The sequence below is a fragment of the Cyprinodon variegatus genome, unplaced genomic scaffold (assembly GCF_000732505.1).
Source record: "Cyprinodon variegatus isolate N-32 unplaced genomic scaffold, C_variegatus-1.0 Scaffold564, whole genome shotgun sequence".
In the NCBI taxonomy this organism is placed as follows: Eukaryota; Metazoa; Chordata; class Actinopteri; order Cyprinodontiformes; family Cyprinodontidae; genus Cyprinodon; species Cyprinodon variegatus.
Window position 1 is genome coordinate 220201 of NW_015151017.1, and position 23707 is coordinate 243907.

The window sequence follows — 23707 nt, forward strand, 5'->3', positions numbered from 1 at the left end:
ATATATCATATCAATCCCAGTTCAGCAAGTCTGAATAACTTTCTGTCAGATAAAACAAATAAATTCAAGCATCATTGGTAGACAGCTTATAATAAATAAATACAATTACCATAACAACGGTGAGAGAGACTAGCCGTTATGTATCGTTTATTACCATCAAAGAAAGACTAACAAAGCAAAGCTGGAGCTGCTGCCAGGGTTTGGCTCAGGCTGTGTGAGGTGTCTGGCCTGGATGGAGGTTTAAATGTTGGTGTGTGTGTGGAAGGGGGGGGGTCTCAATGAGGGAAAGACTGGGAGCTGTTCCTGATAGCATTTGGCTTACAGAGCAGATTGATGTGTAAAAATATCAATAGAAAGATATACTAACATATATATATATATAAATTTCCATAAATATGTGGTGGATTCATGTTTAAATTGAACAGGAAATCCAGCTGAGATAACACTAGTTCATGAGCTTATTTGAACAACCTGACAGCAAATGGTTCTGTAGTGTGTGAAGGATTTAGCTGTGAAATATATTTAGTGAGACTGTGTGTGTTTCTTACACTGTGAGGGAAAAACAGAACCCGACCAGTGAGTGTGTGCGTCTGTGTGCAATCCACACGCTGGAGGCTACAGCGATGTTTGGCCGGACGTACGACTGTGTATCTATGATGGTGGCTGAGATACAACAATGTTTGGCTGTTTTCAAACTGTATCTGCGCTAGTCCCTTGGACCAGCGTGTGCACTGTGTGGGTGTGTGGACGTAATTGTGACTAAAACCGTGTTTGGCTGTTTGTCGGAAAGTGAACTGCAAAGATGAAAGAATAGGAAGAGAGGGAGAGAGAGAAAAGAAAAGAGCCAACAAAAACAAATGTGTGTGGCTGTATTTAGCTGTGTTTACGTGGGTGTGAAGGTGGCTGCGATGGTTCTGTCTGTCTTAAAGCTTTGCTGTTTTGTGTGTGAGCATGTGTTTGGCAGTCAGGTCCAATGTGGTGCTCACTGTTCAGGCAGACAGCGAGGGCAGCGGTAGTCTGTGGCCTGAGAGCAGCAGACTCACGGCTCTGCTCTCTCTTTCCTTCACACACAAAAAAACGGAAAATTCTGGGTTCTGGCCAAGATACGATACAGGGACCTTCTCCTGGCAGCTCCACGTGCAGCAATATTAAAAATGGTGACTCCCCCCTTGTGCAACGAAAACATTATATTTTAAAACCGTGATCCCTCTCACACAAACACACAGGCTCACACAAGCATGCAAATTCTTTTCTATAAAAAAAGACACAAAATATATACTCATGAAGCCATAAATTCCTTCTTCAGAAATATAAACACGAACTTGCCAGAGCAAGCTGGAACGATGCTCCAGACACACATCCAAATGTTTTTAATTTTTTTATCACAGTTTCTACTGTGTTGTCTGAACACAACACAAAAATGGAAAAGAAAAAGACCTACCTATATCACAAGGAATAATTTCACTTGTATCTTCTATATTCAGCTCGTCTTATTTAAGATGCCATTTTCAAAATACATATGTAGAGAGAATAAGCTTTACTTAATTTGACCTGTATGTTTCTACCAATAGAATGAATCAAACCTGCAGTAAATGTTCATTTTTGCACCTGTGTTTCTCTTTAAGTCTGTCAGTGCAAACATTTTCTATGATGTGTGGATCTCTCTGTAACAGTGCAACATACCTGGCGTGTGGACAAAGTAGGCAAGGTAAAGGTCCAGCTCCTTGACGGACACTCCGATGTGGTGCGGCTGGACGCACAGGCCAGGGTTGGTGCACTGTGGGGACTTGACAAGCCGCTCTCCGTCCGTGCTCTCTAGAGGACTCCCCTTGAACAGGATGACCATCACCAGGTCCAGCCGCCACACCTTGTCGGCCTGACGCAGGCAGTCGATGCGACGGATCTTGCCCTTCTGGTCAGGGTTGGACAGCACGCAGCAGGGGGGCTTTTTGCCTGTAATGGTGAGCACAAAGTCCTCGCGGAACTCGGGCCGGATGTCCTTGCGGAGCTTGGCCAGCAGGCGCGAGGCCCACTTCTGTTTAATCTCTGGCTTCTCCCCGAGCAGCTCATCCTTCACCGCACGCTCTTCCTCCTTGGACATGCGCTTCTCGTGCTTCTTGAAGTACTTGCGCTTGCGGGCCTGCAGGTTGAACCAGGTGTAGGCAAAGGCGCGGACATGGGGTAGAAGGGCCTCGATGAAGGGGTGGAATTCATCCTGGATGAGAGAGGAGGACGGGGGGAGGGCGGACGAGGAGAGGGAGGAGGGGGGGAGGCAGGAGGAGGCAGAGGAAAGAGAGGGGGAGAACGGGGGAGAGAAGGATGGGGAGAGAGGAAGCGGGGGTGAGGAGGGGAAGAGAGAGGAGAGGCAGTTAGGACCGGCACGCAGCATGGAGGACCGGCGCCTGCTCCGTGTGAGCGGAGGGAAAGAATGAGAGAGAGGCGCAAGGAGACTGACAGAAAGAAAGAGAGATAGTGATGGAGAGAGAGCGAAGGATGCTTTCCACTCTTTAACACAACACACTGAAGGACACGTATACAAACCACTGACAGGCTAAGGTAAGACATGAACAAACCAGGGGGGGAAATATGCTGCATACATTTCTTTTAAATATTAGTTCTGAATAGAAAACTTTGACACTTATAAGTGAATCATGGTCTATTTTAGGTTCAAATAATTACTAATTATGAGAGGTAAAAAAAATACTGAATTAGAATTAGATAAATAAAATAACAGACATTAAAAATCCCACTATTTATTTTGATTTTTTTAAACAACTGGCTTTAAAAATGTGAATGAAAAACTACAACGACATGGTATTTACCATTTCGCTCTTTCATCATAAATTCAATCCATCGACTGTGGGGGAAACTTAAAATGCAGACCAGAACCAACGCAGTGACTGGACTGGTGAGCGTTGGAGTGCTGCGGTGAATTTTACAAAACAAAGGAGCGAGGAAAAAAAACAAAACAAACAAAAACAGAAGCTGAGACACTGTCCAATAGAAGCGACGAGGGGGGAGAGAGAAAATCGGAAAAAGAAGAGTGCACTACCAGCACAGGAACACAAGAGGTACTGGAGCGACAGCAGAGAGCGGAATAGGTGCTGCTCAAGAGCACAATGGAAGGAGAGTGCAGAAAAGTTTTTCAACCATCTCTATGCAACCGACTCAAATAAAACAGAGACGCTGGTGTGCAAAAATTACATTTATATAACTGGAGCAAAAAAACTGATCAATTTGTCAAAAATCCAAACATTCTCCTTTGTTTACAAAAAAATATTAGAAAAATGTTTCCATCAAAAACAAAATGGGTTGGCAAACCTGCATGTAGTATTGGTTGTATTCTGAGCTGCAAAAGAGTCAGAGAGAGAGAGAGAAAAAGAGAGAGAAGAGCTGTACAAGGGGGGGGTGCGAACGGAGAAGAAGAAAAGGAGGAAAAAAAAAACAAAAAAAAAACAAGAGGACCGAGTAAATGTTGGAAGACTGTGCACGACCACTGGCAAACCCGAGTGGAGCTTCTTTTTCCCCCCTTCTTTCTCTCCAACTCTGGCTCTCCCGTTCTCTCTTCCTCTCCACTTTCCGTCTCTAACCATTGAGTGAGTCTGTGCCAACATGCAGAGGGCCCACCTATTTGGCACCGAGTCTCCCGCAGCCCAGCCAATACGCACGCTCCCACTGCTCAAAGGGAGGGAAGAGAGAGATGGCAGAGGGAGAAGCAAAGAGGTGGGGGTGTGGATGGTTGGTGGCTGGTGGTGGAGAAAGGATTTTTTTTGGGGGGGGGGGTTGTGTGCGGTGCAGGCAGAAGGCACGTCATTAGCCAAAACGACAAGTTCCAATCTAGTGCAAAGGCAAAGTCCAGAGGATATTAATTTTACATGGATCCAGACAGCAACCGCCCCCTAAAGTTAACACCCCGCACCAACACCACCATCACCACCTTCGTCACCAACATGGTCACAGTCACCCCAACAAACCAGCTTGCCTTCCAAACCCCCCCCCCCAAACACACTCTCTCTGTTCTCGCGTTACACCACCTTGGCATGGGATGGCATGAGAAAACACAGACCCAAAATCCCACTAGACCCTGGGACCAGCAGCTGCTCCTGGATTTACCACACAAACAAAGAGAGGAGGGGGGGGGCTGCAGTGGTGGTGGTGGTGGGGACCCCCCCTCCACCACCCCCCCGCCCAAAAAAACAAAAAAAATACCATCCAAAAACATGCTCTCTTCTCAAAATGCTCTCTCGTGTCCAAACTGGCCCCCTTCTTCTCCTCTCCTCTCCATTTTTCCTCACTCCACTTTAATAGCCCCCAACAGCACAGACACAGAAACATATTAAAAGTTTCTGTTAACAAATGAGGGTTCAATCCTAGTTGAGGGTGAGAGACAATTAAGCAGACTGCTGAAAAAAAATGCTGTGGTGGCCAGCTTCACATGAGCAGCCCACGCATGTTATGCTTCCTAATACTGCGACCGAATATTGGAGCTGTCCTAAACAGCCACTTCTGATTCATTAGCAGCCTTCCTAAGCAGATAAGCCGGACCTCAGACATATTAAAAAGCAGGTTTTCCTGCTGCAGACACTTTATTGCCTATTGGCTTTATTTGGTGGAGCACAGCTGGTTGCCCTCATCTGCTATACAATGCCAGATAAAACTCACTCTGCAAGTTGGGAGAAAAGTCTGGCTAAAAATGCACCAACCAAGAACAAATTCTACAAAATGTTGTTCCATTTGCAATGATTGGATTTAAAACAAGCATGGCACAGCCCTCCAATTAGAAATGCTTTTAAATGTCAGTCTCCCACATTTACAAAAAAAAAAAGAGACTGAGAGATAAATAAAAGGGGCACATTTGCTGAATGGTGCTGTCCAAATTGCATGAATTAGCCCACGAGGCTCACAGGAATTACAGAGACATTGTCAAAACTGGAATGTCGACAGTGGGCATCCATAAAAAGCTAGCTTGTCATGAGGCAAAGTTGAGGGCACAGCCATGTGATTGTGGGTTGAAGCCACCTGCTGTGCAACGGGACAAGTTGCCTGTGTGAACGGCCTACAAAGGCTATAGAGTCCTCTGGTTGGCTCCCAGGGCCATCAGATTTAGTGCGGCCTGCCCCTTCTGTCAACGTCTGACAGAGGAGCTTCAGCCCAGGCTGACTGGCGGGTCCGCTGACAGGCTGGCGAACTGGCTGCGAGGTTGGCCGGGAAGCTGTATGGCTGGCTGGGTAAATGACTAGTTGGCAGCACAGGCAGGTAGCTAGCTGGCTATAGTTGGTGGTCTGCTCTGCTGGCTGGTCACTGCTATTGGACCGGCCCGAGCCGGGCCCGGTGCCGCTTGTTCACTCTAACATACGCCTGCTCCACACAGCCGAGCTGATGATGTGAAAATGTGGCAAAGGGAGAAGATAGCTGGGCAAGATGAGGTCTGAAAACTGAATGAAAGAAAACTGAATTAAAAAGGGTTGAGTATGTTTTTTTTATTACATGTAACAACAAATAAATGGAGTGATTATTAGAAATACTAAGGGGTTATTAGGAGATTTTGATTCATTAGCCGCACAGAGAAAAACGGTCAGAGATGCTTACAAATCCAGTACTATGATCCTGTAATTAGGTGACGGATGAAATTCACAGGATAGTTTTAAAGGGTAATTATAACCTCTCCCTAAAACTGGTGACACATTTCTGTTTTGATGATCCAGCTCTGCCAGATTCTCTCCTCTGTGTAACTCTTATAAAACGAGCAACAAAAGAACAAGGTCTTCATGAACCTATTATATGATTAAATTAGTGAGTAAATCAAAATAAAATAACTAAAGCTTTGTTTTGATAAAAAAAAGAGGGCTGAACATCACTTGGCAGACCAAGCAGAGATTGTTTATGACTTTGGCCCAGGTTGGGCGTCCATGTGGCCCTCTGTCCTTTCAGTGGTTTTAAAACCCACATTTCTTTTCATTAATGGCACTTTCTCTTGCTTACTCTGGGAAATTCACTGCAATGAATATAAAAATATAGGTGCAATTTTTGATAACTCAGCCAGTGGACATAATACAGCTTATCTGCCATGCAAAATTTTAAGTGAGAGTTCATATTATCTCAGTTAAAAAAAAAAAAAAAACAACAAAAAAAACAAACGGATGACCTTTGTTTGGCAGGCTGGGCAAAGCAGCCTAAATTCAGAAAAAAAAGGCAAATAAAAGCTTGTATAGGAGGGCGGGAATGAAAGACACTTCCCCTTTATTCTACTTTATAAATAAAAAAAAAGGGGGAAGATTTAAGCCGCATTAGTTCCCAGAACAAAATATGAACTTTTTCAGCGCGTTAGAAAGAAAACACGGACGTTTGGGGCTACTTGGCGTTGGTTATTACACCGAAAAGGATGAAAATAGTGGCAAACGATAATAGCAATAAAATAAAACACAAACTACATTTATTTTCACCCATAACGTTATTTTAAAAAGCTATTTTTGGCCTCAGTTATCGGCTTAAATAACTGGGAGTTAAAGGGAGAAATGCGACTCTTGCGCATGTAAAAAATAAATAAAGAAAAAAAACAACAAAAACAAACTATTTCGTGTATTTTGAAATTATTTCTGTAATAAATTACATTTTTTTTCCCCAAAGAAAAAAAAAGAACCGTTCTCTTTTAGCCATTTTTTTTTCTACCCACTGTGTATCAGTCGACCCACTTCTCTTCCAAATAGAAAACAGGTGTTGTTCAGTTTACGTCTGTGAAAAGAAAAGAGAAGCACCAACCTGCTGCAGGGAGAAATGGACCTGAGGTTTTTAAACACTCGGTCCAATTAAGGTTAGAACTGGAGGCGCGCGCGCGCTGAACCAAAGAAGGAAAAAGAAACGGGGAAATAAAAGGACCCCGCTTTTCAAGCAGTCCCTAACTCCACCCCCCAAAAAATGTCTTACTTTTTTTTTTATTACAAAAAATTTAACAATTTCATAGACAAAAGGGGGTAACTAATAAGGTAATCAAAACACGTCCCTAATTAATTAGTTTCCGTGACGTTTAGGAAGTTTTTGAGGAGGGCCAGCCGGGCGCTCAGTGAATAGGAGGGATTTTCACAGGCTGGACTCTGGCCTGATTCCAGAGGTTTTCTTAGACAGCTCCAAAAAAAATAAATAAAATAAAATAAAAAGTTAAAAAAATAAAATAAATAAAGTGGTTACTGGAGAAGTCAATTACCTTTTACAGCCCCTTTGTTTATCTCTTGCTTTTGATTTAAAAAAAGCATCCATTCAATGGCACCTTTTTCACTGCTTGAGCCATCTGCAGTTATACCAGGAGCATAAATACTTCTTCCACTTGGGTCTATTTTTTATTTATTTTTTTTATCAAAGAAATATTATTATTGAGTGTATTAATAGCTTTTCAAAATGTAAGAACAGAAACAGCTGTTTTATATAATAACTAAAGCTCTTTCTCACACTTTAAGCTCTAAATTGCCTAAAATGTTTAAAACATAAGTAGGTGGTTTGCAATATTTTGAAAAGGTGATTTATTCAAAAAAACCTAATAATAACAATTGTAATACATTTAAGAAAAGGTGAAAATATTAAATAAATTGTAGAATATGAAAGTCTTATTATAAATAAAAATAGAAAACAATAAAAATAGAAATATTTAATTAGAAGCAGATAATTACCATTATAGTAATTATCATTATTGATTGTAATATGTTTTTGACTATTTGATAGCGATAACAGTTAGCTGCAAATACATATTTTAATAACAAAATACATATCATATTAATTAAATATTTAAACATAATAACATTTATCCCAGTAAGGAAAAGTTTTTCTAACACAAATTATAGACATTTGTTTTTTCTTTTTTTGTGTGTGTTTTTTTTTCTTTCCCAGTCAAATAATGTGAAACACACACACACACACACACACACACACACACACACACACACACACACACACACACACACACACACACACATTCCAAAATGAGATCTCTCACAGTGTTTCCTTTACAACATCTTCGTTATTGTCAATTTACACTGAAGATGTCAAAGATATATTCCAGTTGTGACACATCTGGTTCAGCTACGAGTCTCAGCAGCTTGGTGTGTGTGTGTGTGTGGAGGTGTGTGTGTGTGTGTGTGTGTGTTCTGACTAATACAGACGAGCTGTTTGATTTGAAGGACTAATATTTATTTGATCTATTAATATTATCTGTATTATATTCACCTAAATTAGTTTATTTTTTCAGCTTGAACATTTTAAAGGAATTGATATTTTATCAATAAATAACACTTCTAGCTCTTTTGTATAAGCAAATGCATTAAAAGACATATGGAAAGTTTCACTAAAAGAATATTTGATGGTCTTTTTCAAACCCTATAAAATTTATATTTTGCAAAGTGCTGAACAGCCCATAAGTGGAGGAAAATAAATTATGGAAACATTAATGTCATATTTTATTTCCTGATGAACAATATTATAATATAAAAATGTCATTTTTCATCCTTCAGCCCCAGCATCTGCCTTGACATATGGACACAGTGTTTCTCCTAACGTTTTCTGCAAAACAAATCCTTGCTTCAGCTCAATTTATTCAGATCCCCAAAAGGAAAGAAGAAAATAAAAATCCAAATTTTCTGCTATCTTTCTTTCATCACTACAGATTGATGTTAAAAGTGTGCCTGCTCATCGTTTGTAATTACGCCTGTTTACACACTGAAGCATTACTATGTGTGAAAGTCTGGAAGCCATTTGTGGCATGAGACTGAGAGGGAGAGACTGAGCAGGCGGGCGAGGGAGCGTTAAAGCAGCTCCAAACTATACGAGGACTGATGGCAAGCCGGGCCGCTTCTGACAGCGCTGCGGACGTGGGTAATGTTAGACTCAAATCTGCCTTTTCCTTTGGGGTCATGACTTTTCCAGTCCCAGCTACAAAATCCGAGTGCTCCTCTGATAAGATGAAGGGCTCTCTAATGACTGGGGCTGTTTAAAAATTTGTTCTGTCAAGATTGTTTTGAGGTTGGAGTGGTTTTTTCAGCATCTCTGATCGTCTCCTCGAACATTTAAGTGTAAACAGAACTCATACAGAGTTCAGCAAAAGCATATTCTGGGAACTATGAAACTGTCCGGCCTTCCTTTTCATAAATCAGACTGGGAGATATTTTAAGCTATATTTGAAGACTTTTTTGCTGCATATCCAGACCCAGTTTAAGAAGAATTTCATTAAGGGAATCTCCTCATTTTAATCTGTCCAATGTTTTGTTGCATTCTGTATTTATAAAGCCTGTTTCAAAATTATTTGTGAGCCAACAAAACCTCTTTAAATGGGATTTTTCAGACAGTTTTTTGTTTTTAATTGGGATTTTGGTGGAAGGTCGTGAGTAGTAAGTAGCTTACCTGATGTAAATAACTAACCTGCAATTTACTTTCTTGTAAAAGTATCAGTTTTTCATCATGTGCAAAGGTTTCCCAAACCATTCCCAAACTTTTCATCACAAAAAACATCAAGAAAAAAAGTAGCTACTTTTGGCCATTTTTAAGTGAAGCTTCGGTTTGTATCTTTAAGCTCTTATCACACCTTTTCTTTGATTCTTTTAATTTCTGAAGCGGACCCCATGCGGGTTTAATAAGGTTCCCAAGGGGGGGTCATGGCCCCAACTTTGGCAATAAAAGTTGTATGAAATTCTTAATGTTAACCCCTTAACTTAAGAAATAGAATAAAGCCAGGAAAAACGAATATGTGTTGTGTGGTGGGTGGTTGACAACCAGCTAGAGGGCTCCATAATCCAATTCTGCCCAGGGGCCAAGTACAATTGGCCTGTCTCTATGCATTATACATTATAGGGTGTCCAAATACAAATAAAGCCTCTCAACAAACATGCATCACTGCTGGTGAGGGGTTTTACCTTGTACCACTGCTATTATTCCTGATAAGTTCAGCTGGGCGCTGTGCTCATAAGCGAGGAGCAAGTCAGCTCTTCTGCCAGTCTCACACCTATTGTCTCCTTCCAAACTCCGGCAGACGCTTCACACACCTTTCAGCTTTCCAGTCACTACATGCCAGCAGCACAGGCTGGCCACCGTGCCCTGCCTACAGCTGCAGTCAGGGCTTTGAACCTCATGATTAGCCAATGCAGCAGGATTCAAGCTGATAATGAAAGCCGATATCCCCCTCCCCTCCATCGTGCCCTGCTCCGCCGGCAGCCAAGGCCTGCGTCCTCGCATAAGAGATGCACTATTGAGAGACTTTCTCCATCACTCTTTCTCCCCCCTCTTCTTTCTTTTATTCCTCCCCGCGTCCTGTTCTGCCAGCCGTAAAGGCGAGATGCCAGCCTCTCCGCCGAAGCCGGGCACCGTGCCCTCACCCTTTATGCAAATGATTTACCACAACCCGAACTCGCACATTCTTTTTGTACCCTCTAAGCTTCGTCTACCCCTCATTCCTTTATTTATCTCCTTGTACCTCTTGCTGTAGTCTGAAACCCTGCTCCCAGCAGTCTTCCCTTCCCTACCCCTTCTGGTTTCCCTCACTCACCTCAGTCCAACCAAAATCGGTGCACTTTCTCCATTTCAGCTGTCATCCGGCCATACTCTAGTATTTCCCACTTCTTTCGCCACTTCAACTCTTTTCATTGTGCCACTGCCTCTCTCTCTCTGCCTCTCTGTCACACACTGCTCGCCTCACTCGGGGTTGTACTCTCATTACTCTGCCGGTGCCAGACAGGCAAGTGCAGAAACCCCCTTTTGCGCTTTCTTTCTCCTTTTCTTTGCTTAGGCCATTCTCTCTGCAGCTAGCAGCTCCCCTAGCATCTCAAGAAAACCTCCCATATATAATTTTCTCTATGTCTTTTTATTTCTTTTATTTATATTTTGTAGCAATAGTGGCCTTTATTTAAAAGTAAACAGACAGAAAGGGGTGAAGAAAGGAAGGCAACAAAGGCCTCCAGGTATAGATTTAAACCCAGGACTGGCTTCAACATATGAGTTGTGAACACAGCAGCACTATGCCTTATAATTTCTGTAGTCCTTGAATCTGCAAACATTCCATGCCAAAGATGGGTTTGCTGAAAAAAAAAAAACAACTTTCACACCTTTTCCTATCCACCATGTAGATCTATTTCTTGTTTTGCATGATTGATTGCCTCCTTGACAGATTTTTGCACAGTTACGCACTTCACTTAGATTGTTTGTGTTTTTACACAATGTAAGCGTTCTCATGAAGCCTCGGTTTCGACTTGTGAAACCTAAAGAAGTGTGCTCATTAGCAAAGTAATGGGATCTCACTACTGGTACTGAAACACCGCTACATATCTTGTCAAAGTCAAGTTTGTGTGCCACAAATCAGAGCGTAGCTGCTGTCAACACCACTTCGCCTGCTGAAGTCAGTATAAACTAATATCAAAGGGGTTATCACATTTATGTCACCCCATGCAAGCTCCTCCTTCTGCTAGAAGAATATCTTTGGTCATGCAAACATATTTTAACTATATTTTGGAAAAAATCTGGTATGCAAATTTTGTAATTTCAGAAATATGTTTCCGCAATTGAGACAGTATTTAAATAAAGTCCAGTTCAGGTCATATCTGATGTGTTTTAGACATGTACTTATGATCACTTCAAAACAAACTGGTAAAATGTTTCCTAAATAGCAAGAACAGGAATCTAAAATAAGACATCAAATACTAAGTTACTAAATTATTTCACTGATACCCTCTTATCCATTGCTTTGCAGGAACAATAAGTAACAGAAAACCAGTAAGCCAGTGGTTAATATGAAAAATTAATATGTATTGTAGCCCTTATGATGCCCCTTACAAAATTGTTCCAAGGGCCACCATAGCTAACTTAGTCTAGCGTTGAATCATTGACATTGGTAAAGACATGAAAATAAAAATTCTAAGTTTAAACCAAAATATTGCTAAAATCCATAAGTCGCTGTCATGAACTCCATGATGCAAATAACCTAACATGATATTGTCAAACCCATAGTGCCAATAATATCTTATTTTTATTTTTATTTTTAAAGAAAGATTCTCGGGTCATCAATTTTGCTGCCTAATGTTGGTTCATTCAATTTAAATATGGGATAAAATTCAAATAAAATTGTCAAAACAAATGTTGTGTTTTAGCATAGGTCCTAAAAATTAACAAAACTAAGGCCCAATGGATGTCAATTTGAAGTTCCTTGGAATATCTTAACAAAAAATTTCTCTAGGTGGACAAATCGATCAGTGCAGCTTAATAGAGGTGCATAATAAAAAAAAAAAAATAGAAGGTTGTAAAAATACAAACAACAAATATTGACCATGTTAGCTGTGTTGAAATACTTTTTTTTACATCAGGGATCAACTACTGGCAGAAATATTGTTGTGTAAAGATTTATTTTATCATATCACATGCAGAGGGATTTTTTTGGGCCTGGTTTGGGATGGCGAGGGTTAAATTGTGCCCACTCCCTGTGGCATGATATGAGCAGGAATTTGCCTGTGCACTCTGCCTTGTCTACTCTCACTAGCTTGTGTGGCTTCCTATGCGGCTTTGAACTCATCAAAAGGTCTTCTTTCCATACGGACCTCGGAGAACAGGGTCCCAGGCTTCGCTATGCCTCACAGAGTTTGTGCAGCAAAGGACATGGTCTGTTTGATCTGGTGGCACTTCTTGGAAATGAAACTGCAAGGGTTAAAGGTCACATTGCCCATTTTGAGTGGCGTTCCCTGCTGAGCGACCCCTGTGCCAATCCGGAAGAAAGGGATGTGGCCTAGAACACACGCAGGGCAGGAGACAGAGCCTCCAAAGCCACAGAGAGTCATGCATGCACATCCACACAACAACAACAGCTAAATCACTTTGAAACTTTTATCATCCATAACCACCGGCTTTGTTTTTTTTCTCCAACCAAAAGTAAGGGGAGGGCAGACAGACACACGGTGAAGATGGGTGCCTCTGTCAGTGAGCGAGTGGAGCTATCTCTTCTGCGACCACGCTTATCCTAAACTACCACGTCGTTCAGATCTCAGTAGCACCACAGTACCGCAGGCAGACGGCCATAAGTACAGGTCCTCGGAGGGGACATAAAATGGAGGAAACCCACCTCGATAAAAAAATACCTTAAAAACAGCCCAGAGAAAAAAGCAAAATCAAGAAGTGTATATTTATCCAAGCTGCTTTTCATAGCCAGCTCTGCATATGCTTAGCATTTTTGCAGCGTTCAGAAATCACACATATCTCTGTAAAAGCAAAGTTCCAAACTGTGATTTCTTTTGTGCAACAGCTGTTATGACGCACTGTTTCAGTAAGAAAGGACAAGCACACGCATTTTACGCTACACTACATGAAAATTACCACCTAATAGCTTGCATGTGGTGGATTTGCAGACAGTGTTTTGTGTTTGCCTTGAGCTAAAAAACCCTCTATTGTGCTGGGATAAAGAATAGCCTATAACTGGGACACTATTTATGTATAACTAAATGTGTCTATGATGGCCTCAGATACAGTCTTGCCAGATTTATTTCTTGCTCCGGCAAAGAAATAAATAAAAGTGCCAAAAATCTCTAGAAAAAGTATTCACACCTTCTTTTTTTTAACATTTCATCGCATTATAAACATTAACTTTAATGCATTTGGTTGAGATTTCATGCGACAACTTGACACAGAGATTTGCATAACTGTTCTAAAAGAGTTTATTTTCAAAAAAGGTTATGTAAACTCTGAAAAGTGTGGTGTGCAACTCTCTACCACTTCCCATATGCCTGGTGGTAGAACATACTTTGACTTTTGGTGAATGGCAAAGCCTGACACTAGTATGATACTGCAGCTATAATGTTTCAGTGTAGAGATGATTTTGTTCAGGGTCATAATTTTGCATGCAGGCCATTGCGTCTAACTTTGGTCTTATGTGTCCAGAAAGTAATGACTTGTGAAAACCTATGAACTAGACTTCTTTGTTTTTTATTAAAAACCTCCGTCTGAAAGTCATCCTGTCTGCAGATTAGCAGTAAATCTCTCCAGCTCCTCCAGTGTTACCATTTGTGTCTAGGCTGTGGTTCTGACTTAAGCTGACAACTTTATCCCCAATCTGTCTCATCAAGGTTTTCTAACAAACACATGAGCTCTCCAGAACAAGTGCGAGTAAATGGTCAGACTAATTAATAATTAGCAGACCTTTAAAGGCAGTTGGTTTTACCGGATTTTTCTAAGGGGTGTCAGAGTAATGAGGGGGGTGACCAAAAATAAAAAAGTGACCATTATCTGTTCTGAAATAAAGTCCCATGAAAAAAAAAAGATGAGGTTTGTTGCCTAATACCTAAATCTGAAAAAGTTTTTAAAGAAATATGGATAGTTGTGCAATGCGCTGTCGTGGCAATGAAGAATATTTCCCCTCTGTGTTGTTTATTTAAGTACATACCACGGTTTTTCTTGTATTTCCTAAACTTTTAGCAAAAATGATCTCGTATAAAAAGAAAAAAAAGGGCCTCATTCTCCTTTTTTAAAACATGTGATTGAAAGGAAAGATAGTATCCCAGAAGAGCGAGCCAGCAGGAATGAAAGCAGCGGGAGCTGCCACGTCAGAACGCTGCCGAGGCTTTCTTGGCTGTCAGGACTAAAAGACACGCACGCAGAAACAAACACACAGATGCAACTAAGGCAAAGGCTTCTGCACGCCCACAGAAAGAAGGGTCTGCCTTTTCAGTTCCGTTCGGGGATTTTCAAGCATCGCCTCAGACATCACCACTGTCCCTCTGTGAGTCAACACGGGTGGAGGAGCTCCATCCTCAACTCATACAGGACCTTAAAATAAAAGCAGCTAATTCCTCCCTTCAGAAAAGGGCGCTGGCTTTGGATCAAATCTCATTCAATGTGAACTTGTTTCAAATTGGTTTGTTACCATCCCCTAATAGTCATATATTCAATAATCAATCCTCCAAATGTCTCTTAGGCATTCTAGTGTACTCAGAAAATTCCTTCAAACTGAGACCAAACTGCACAATCCTCACATAACTTACAAGCGAACACAGCAGGCATCGGATCAAATGCAAAATAGGGTTTGGCCTCATTTTTATTTAGGCTAGCTTTCCATTTCCTGGAGAAATTGCATTATGTGAACACAACGAAGCCATTGTTTCTGCAAATTTGGAGGATCTGTCAGCCTATTTACGCAGAGGAAAATCAAAACATGAATGCTATTTTTTATTTTTTTTTTAGGCTGAAGCAATGCAGAGATTTGATTCTCTTGATACTGCTTGGCGCCATTAGCAAACTTTAAGTGGTATAATATGGTTATGATACATTAGCATTCCTCAACGTGGCCAGAGATATCCAATATGAAATGTTTTAGTTTGTGGAGCGGAGCAGAAGATGGAGAGCCAGGTAAAGGATTATCATGAGGTGATACGTTTGCCTGATCAGCAACATTCTTTTGGAAAAATCGACCCTCTGAATGGGGAAACTGTTCAAGATAGGCTGTGCTGTTCTCAGGAGGGACAGACTGAAAGTTAGAGAAGTGGCTTTTAAGCCCAGCAAATCCAGCATATCCCAGATAAGACTGAGGCTCTTCCTGAAGGGAACCACAGAGAGGAGAAGCAGAGAGGAAAGAATGAGGTAAAGCAGAGAGGCCAACGGACAACTTGGCAGATGTAAGGGAACCAATAAAGGAGGAAGGGTCTACGGCAGAAGGGTCAAAGATAAGCAAATAAAATATGAATAACAGAAGAGAAAAAGATGAGAGAGAAAAGGTGAATCAAAAGAAAAAGCATATTTCCAGACATGTGCTTTTTATGTGGCGAGATGCCTCATGCTAGCAGCAATGAACCCGAAGACACTGAACAGATTCGCCTGCTTCTCCAGCAGGATTTTATCACCTGCGTGAAAGGCGGCTTGAATACACACCAGCCAAGCTCATCAATCTCTGCTCTGCTGAGTTATAGGGAGAACTTGTGCTGGCCTTTTGTGCAGCCTTAAGTGTTAGGAATTTATCAAGGAAACAAAACTGCATTGCAAAAACTACCAAAATGGCCATAATGGTAACACAGAAGAATGAAAAACTTAAGTTAAAAATGAACTGTGAGCTGAGTCGGTTTTATGTTTTTTTGTTAGTTCTTCCACTTTCAACCATTATATACCTTTCTAAAGTATTCAAAGCGTTTTAACTCATTGACCTGGCCAATTTAAGAACTTCATATACTTTTATCTTATCCATTTTATTAAAGCTATAATTGCAAGTTTAGGATCTTCCCTTCTCAAGAAAATTATCCCCACAGCATGATACTGTAGCGCCCATGATTCCGAAGGCTAATAGGGTTTACAGAGTGTTGGTAGCATTATGCTGTGGGGATGCTTTCTGTGTGCAGCATTGGTTTTCCTCCAACCATAGGGTTGTGCGTGCAGCCCAAATAGTAACTTTTTATTCCAGCTTCTTCCAGAAGTATGCTGTGCTGTGCTGGTTAGATTTAGTAAAGAAGTATCCGTATATGGGTTTTTTTTTTTTGTTAATGCTTGTTGCTAATTTTCTATCCACTTCACAATTTTGCACTACTTCATGTCGATCTTCCAAGTTAAATCATAATAAATTACTGTGAAATTTGTGGTTATAAATTGATAGTTAATTAAAAAGGAAATCATTTTTACTTGAATTTGCCCTAAAAGTAGGAATGAGGAGCAAAATCTGGTTATAAAGCCAGCCATTAACAGTAGGTTTCCAATTTTTATATTTTATTTTATTAATTGGCCTTTTATTTTTAAAAACGTCATAGTCGTCCGTGCTAAGTTCTTCCTTTTCTGTGAGACTTCACACCAAACTTTCAAGCTTTATTCATTCGGCTGCTGGGAAAGGGGACGGCCTTTTCCCGGAGCAATCCATAACATCTGAATATAAAAATAAATACAGAGAGCGAGCACACTGTTAACGCTGAAGGAAGGAAGGAAAAAACCTGCCTGAAAGTTTGGTCCTGGTGTATGTTTTTCCTCTGCGTTAACCAGCATAAGGAGAAGACATGCTCTGACTCTGCCCTAGATTCTACTATATATTCCTCCTTTATTCTTTGTTTCCCATTAAACCTCCCGTTTCCATCACTGTATTCTTTATCTTTTTTCCCTGCTTTTTTTTTTCTTTCCCTGCCTCACTTCTCTGCTGGACGCCGCCGTGCCAGTTAACACACCACAAGCCAGAGGGAGGACCGCAAGAATGCTTAAATCAGCATAATTAGGCCTGTGTGTACTTTAAACACACACGTTTCCCCCAAGCCTGGACCCCTGCCACCCGTACACCGCTGTGTGCGCAGCCACGGCCCGTCTCTTTGAGTCAATAAACACAAACATATCAGCAGTCAGTCTCACAAACGTTTACACAGCATTCACACGAATGCATATGCAATGCATGAGGTGAAAAATGATGCAGTGCGCAACAACCGGCCAAGTTCAACCCACCATCCGAGGCCCCGTTCTTGCGTACAGCTTTTGTGCTTAAGCCCCAAACCGCCATCGCCTCTCAATCACTGATTGACCTTTTGCACAGGGCAGTTCAAGGGTGAGGAAAGAGAAGCATTTGAAAATGTGGGCTCTCACCTGTGGTGAAATGGGTCCTACAGCATGCCAGAGAATAAAGTACAGCATTACTTGAAAAAAGAAAAAAAAGCTGCAATCTCAAATGGGTTAGTGGTTAAGCCCCACACACATCTGCATGTGTTTTAGTTTTTAGTGGAGCATTAACAAACAACAGCCTGCTGGTGATTCCAGTGTGCTTAGCTGCATGTGGGGATTATCAGTAGTCATTAGAGGCCATTTAACAGAAATCACCACCATAAAAAAAGAATCAGTCTCCCCATGTCATACAGAGATGACTCGATCACATGCTGAGTACCTTATGATAGTGAGGACCGTAGCTCCCTGGATATTACCAGCACGAACCTCGCATACATTCATCATCAACGTAAATGGATAAAGCCATTTAGGGTGGACGATAATACAAAATACTACCAAGATGATTAAAAAAAAAAAAAAAAAAAAGAAAGAAAGACTTGGGCTCACAAGTTTGAATGTATGCTTTCTCTATGTAAACAGGGCCAACTTGATATGACTCATACAGTATGACAACTAAAACATTCACATAAACCCCCAGTAGCCTTTGGATACGTGCAACAAGTGTTTTTAACTTTTTGTTTGCGTCCAAAATCATTCTGGCTATTTAATTCCCATCCTAATGAAGAAAAGCTCAGGCCTAAACCAATAAATACTTTATCAAATCTGTCTATCATCCACACAAACCAGGGTGTGTCATCGGTCTGCCTCAAGGCAAACATAAAAATGACAACAACAATGGCGACATACTGTCTTGTGCCCAATTCCCATCTCCGCTTACTGAACTTGTTTCTGTTGTTGCGTCACATCACCAACAACAGGTCTGGCATAATTTTACAGCATTTTCAGGTGTATTCAGTATATTCAGGTGACGTTCCACATTTGCTGGGCTGAAATAATGAGCACTTCATGTGGATGTGGGCTTAGAGTAGATGACAGCCCCTCTGGTTACAACAGGATGAACAGGGTTGAAAGATCCCTGGTTTGATCCACATAGTCTTCCAGCTTGGGTCCTTAAGCAAGACCCTTAGCGGCCGAATGCTTCCAGAGGGCGTGGAAACCTGCTGTGAAATGCAGAGGATACTTTTCATTACAGTGACAAATATAGATTATTTTTGATACCGTATTTTCACTTCAATTTAAGTTTATTTATATAGCGCCAATGCACAACACATGTCATCTCAAGGCACTTTACAGTTCAACAGATCATCCAGTCAAATTGATTCAAAGTTTTCTAGCTAAGGAAAACCAGTTGATTGCATCGACTCATTGACTCGAAGGCAATCCCTCACACTATTTATATTTGACCACCCAAGGAAGATTGGTTCCTATAGATCGGTAGGTTTCTTGTCTCAGTCCCAAATTCAAAATCCATGACATATTAGTTAGGTTGATGTAGGAATCATGTTTTATCGATTCCAAAACAAGTTTAGATTTGTGTTTGGGATCATTGTCCTGTTCAAACACCATTTGGTTTTAGGTTTCTTTTAGATGTTTAAGAAGAAACCAAGAATCACCCAAAGGCCAGCTGGATGTTGCAGAAACACCATCGTCACCGTTTGCAGGGAAATTAGTTCAACATCACTAAGCAGTTGGGGTTCCTGAAGTCTTCAGCTGATCTTATCAACCGTCCAAACACCATCAAAAAGGTGTTTCATGTTGGAAGAGAATTTCATGTATAACTTTGATGTCTAAAAAAGCTGCAGCAATGCTAGTACGGTGGTGACAGAAACATGCTTTCCTGCTATTGGTCTTGATTTTACATAAAGGGAAAAATAAGGACAGACTAATGAAGAAGGACTGACTTTATTACAGCTAAACTAAATAGTGTTTGGTGCGATAAAGCTGACTAACACAAACTTCAGTAAGGGCTTTGACCTCAGTCCTAATGAGATAACCGTAATGATGTCCTTTCATCTCAGAAAACCATCTACCTCTTGTTAGAATGTGTGATAAAACTTAAATATATATATGATAAAGCTAAAGTAGGGTGTAATTAAGTTTTAGTAAAGGTTTAAGTAGATAATAGGGTCTATGTAGTCATATCTTTACTTTAAAAAAATCACCTACAGTATGCTGTTTGCCAAATATCAGGCCACATCCAATAAATAAACCCTTGAAATAAATCAATAAAAACTCAGTGTGAATGACCTTCATGTCTTTGATCTGTGTAAGAAAACTTCTGACCCATACAGTATCTTACAGTTAGCCCATCAACGCACTTAGTGAGCAAATAATTATCATGTGTGTTTGTTAGATAACTCATAACAGCAACACCAGCGAGGTTACACACTCCGCAGGACAAAGTGAAAGTGAGCAACTCTGACCCGATTTGACGGCGTCCAATAAAAACATTTCTCTCCCTCCCTCCCCCAGGAGCTGAAACACTATTAGCTCCCGAAGAAAGCTGCAGGTGAGGACTGACTCTGAGCACGACAAATATGCACAAGCACACCAGATAGATATCTGCGAATAAAGGAACGGTGCCAAACGTAAGAGGCCTGACAGCTTTTAATTCAGTCTGAAATCTAATTTCCTCTCTACAGTTATGCACTGAGTAACTCCAACATACACTGCACCAACCCGTCGCTCTGACTTGGATGCCCCAGTTTGGTTTCCATGGACAGAAAAGCTATAACTTGATCTGATTAGCATTTGATAAATGTGGTGTATTTCACGTGGCCCCAACTTGCTCCAGATAGTGACCTAACTGACCTTCCGCCCGCTTCAGTTTGACAGCTTTTCAGCCAGCGACATTAAATCAAACTGGAGTGATGAGTGTTTTTATGAGGGTAAGCCCTGAAAAGCAGCCACAAAGAAGTGACTTTATGTTTGTTGTCTGTCCCTACTGATCACCCACTCTCCTGCTCACGCAGAGACAAGAACACACTCATTTCTCTGTTTGTGTGTTCACACAGCTGTGGCTCTTGCGCCGGGTTCAAACAAGGTAAAGATACGGTTTATTACGCAATGGCTTATAGATTTTTCCACCCCTGGCAAGTTGCCAGTGCCCTCAGCAACAGATCTGGATGGGGGGGGTCACACTTTGCACACTTTGTTCCACAAAAGTCTGACTCTCCAACTTGATTCAGCGGCTGGTAATCGAACTACAGACCTCTGGGACCAGTTTTTACAGTTTTTTTGTGGGACTTTTTTTTTTTTTTAATGGTTTGGAGGATTGTTTGTCCAGCATGAGACACAAACTCACACAGTGACAAAAATAAATGACCTTAGACAGCCGTTAAACTCAGCGCCATGTCCACATCATCCCGATGCATGTCTGCAAACGTCAAATCATAATAACCATAAAAGCCTAAATGCACGTTTTGATCTAAACCACTAATCACTACAATTTTCTCTAAATCTCACGATCTGGAGCTCAGTTTGTGTATCTATGTTAGATGTTTTACAGCTGCTTATATAATTATTTGTAATCCTGCTACAGATGTGTAAAAACCTTAAATTGCATGTAGTTTTTTTTATGCTTTATTGCAGCACCACCATCTCAATCTTCAAAAATGAAATCCAACCTTTGATTTAAAGACATTTATTTAGCAGGAAACCCAACATCAAGAACATTTAAGTAGTGATTAATAAGGTGATTTCTCTTAAATTGCTTAATGACAAGAAACATGCTTCTTATCCCGCTGAGAAACTGTCAGCAATAAACGAGGTTTAAAACAACTGGAATTAAAAAAAGAAAAAACAGCTTGAAGACCCAAGTTTAACATAGTGGTGAGGATGATGGTGAGAGAGGCAGAAAATGTTCTCATAAGCTCCCTCCTTCCAAAAGTGGAGCTGAGTGTAGCACCTTGGGGTCACCATGTCTCTACATCAGCAAGTTTTTTAAAGGCTTTTAAACACATCATTGCTAGAGATGCTGTAAAGTAAAGTAAACGGTTTATGCTACTTATCCGAAAAGGTCAGTCTTTCATTCTTTTCTATTAAAAGCTGAGAAAAATGACTCTTTTAACAACTGACTGTGATCCACTGCAACCTAAAACCTTTTCAGAGTGCATTTTTTAACCCCTATATTTGGTTTAATGGGAGACAAGCATGAAAAACCTCCATGTGGTGTGATAAAATTATGCAGGATCAAATGCTGCTTTTACTACCGTATTTAGATACTGTTTCCAAACAGGCCAACATTTTAATTGTGCTGCTTTTATTCTTCTGGGAAGGAAAGCCCCTGCACATCAACTGTTGTCTCCCTGCCCTTTGAATGTGCTCCTCTGGGAGTACGAATTGAAAGACCTTGCAACCCAACACGGGCATCCACGCCTGTGGGGACACCAAACATTATACCTAGACACCGGTGTGTCCACAGTGTAGACGCATCTAGCTGCCCTGGGTTTAGGCTTTTCTGTGCCATGGCTTCTTTACTTTCTAAACATATTATTAGAGAAAATTTAGTGTAACTCCAGAACTCCTAAAACATTATGCAGGTGGATTACCCAGGTAGGTACCCAGATGCAGCAATGCAGCATTCCTAACCAAATGGACCACCTATGGTCACTTATTCTACCAAAATGGCTTAGCATCCCTCTAATGCTAATGTTTTCTTCCATAATAAATGGTTTAAATAGTTTACTTTAAAAAGCTGAAGCAGAATAATGCAGAATAATGAGATGGAGGCTTAATTAAACAACTATAGAACACTTTCTGACATCGTAATATTGGTTTGTGACGATGCAAAACAACCTGAAATGCTACCAACACATAAAGCATTGTTTCCCTGTTCCAGTCCTACATTTCTCAGATGGTTCCCCGAATTAACACTGATAATTCAAATAATTGCTAATTAACAGGCTTCTGGAATATTCAATGGCACACCGATGAAGTATTTCAGTCATCTGAAAGAGTTGCATTAGAGTGAGGAAACATTTAAAACACGCAGGGCACTGGCAGTCAGGACTGCGAAACGATCAAACAAGAAAGGAAATTTTGGCTCACAGAAACACAGTTAGAGGTTGTTGTTTTTTTTCCCCACCGCATCAAATATCCTAAGGGTTGCATTTTTAAAAAGAGGTTAGACTAGCAGAGTCATTTCTGGCAAAGTTTATCAAGGCAGGTTGAGAAACTTGATGTAATGTAAAGCAAGCTTTAAGATGAAACCAATCAAGGGACACCAGAAATTACAAACACCAACGTTTTTGCCGGGCATAAGAGGATATTGGAGCTTTTGCACCGTACATTAATTCCATAAATTTAAACTAGAGTTTCAAGCACTCAGCAAGCAGAGGTAAGTGAAGCATATGCATTCCAAACCATCTGCTTTAGACTATGTAAAGCAATCAGTGAAATATTTGACACACAGATCTATGGATTTTGGTATGAGTGGGACTCATTAGGGCTGAATTCCTTTTGAAGGAAGATCATGCCTACAATAAAACCGAAAACAAATATGTATTAAAGTCACTGGAGTATTAGCTTTGATCAAATGAGTAAACCGTGCAAGAAGTTTCGCGTCTTTCATAATGTTAGATTGGGACGAAACATGTGAGCAAAAGAAGGTCCACAGCATCAGAGGAAGGACTGGCTGCCTTAGAGTCAAAGACGAGACAATACCTTGTAAATGGGGTGCAAAGCCCAGTTCTCTTAGCTACTATTTAAAATGGGAATCAAACAACATGTCATTAAAGAAAAGCATACGTACATTTGTTTTCATGAACAAGGACCAAATAGCTACATCAAATAAATATTTATGCTAAACGTAATTCTACACATAGTGTAATGGAATTGTTCAAATTAATTGGAACAGTGACATGCAAGAAGGAGAACCAGATTTGCTCCACGATCTGTATCTATGGTGCTTTTAAGCTATTCTACACAGTCATTCTGTGTGGAACAAAGTTTTTCTGTAAATGTATCCATAGTAGATCCTGAGGATTGTCATACTAAGTAAAGTTCAACTGAACTTGAACTTGGGAATATTTGTTGGCCACATGTGAAAGCTGAGAAAGACCAGCATTGACTGTGGTTTCACTCAGAATAAACAGGGTCTCCTAGTCAGCTTTGCAGTCGAACCTCAGAGCCAGCATTTTGACACAATAAGACCTACCACCATGAAATGTTAGTTTAGAGAGGGCTTGATTACTTCCGAATTTTTTCCAAAGACCACTCCTGGTCAGGCTGTCACGCAGGCTGT

At 40.8% G+C, this 23707-nt stretch overlaps 1 protein-coding gene across 12 annotated transcripts in view; it reads right to left on the reverse strand.

Annotated features, from left to right (window-relative positions):
* Window positions 1-23707, reverse strand: part of LOC107095699 (nuclear factor 1 X-type-like) — a 127304-nt gene that overhangs the window by 80710 nt on the left and 22887 nt on the right. For 11 of the 12 annotated variants that reach the window (XM_015391928.1, XM_015391925.1, XM_015391927.1 and 8 more), the window contains one exon: window positions 1684-2215. In XM_015391928.1, the coding sequence (XP_015247414.1) occupies window positions 1684-2215 (532 nt within the window). Of the gene's footprint in view, window positions 1-1683; window positions 2216-2822; window positions 3522-23707 lie in introns of those variants that run through there. The other variant, XM_015391926.1, reaches the window with a different exon arrangement.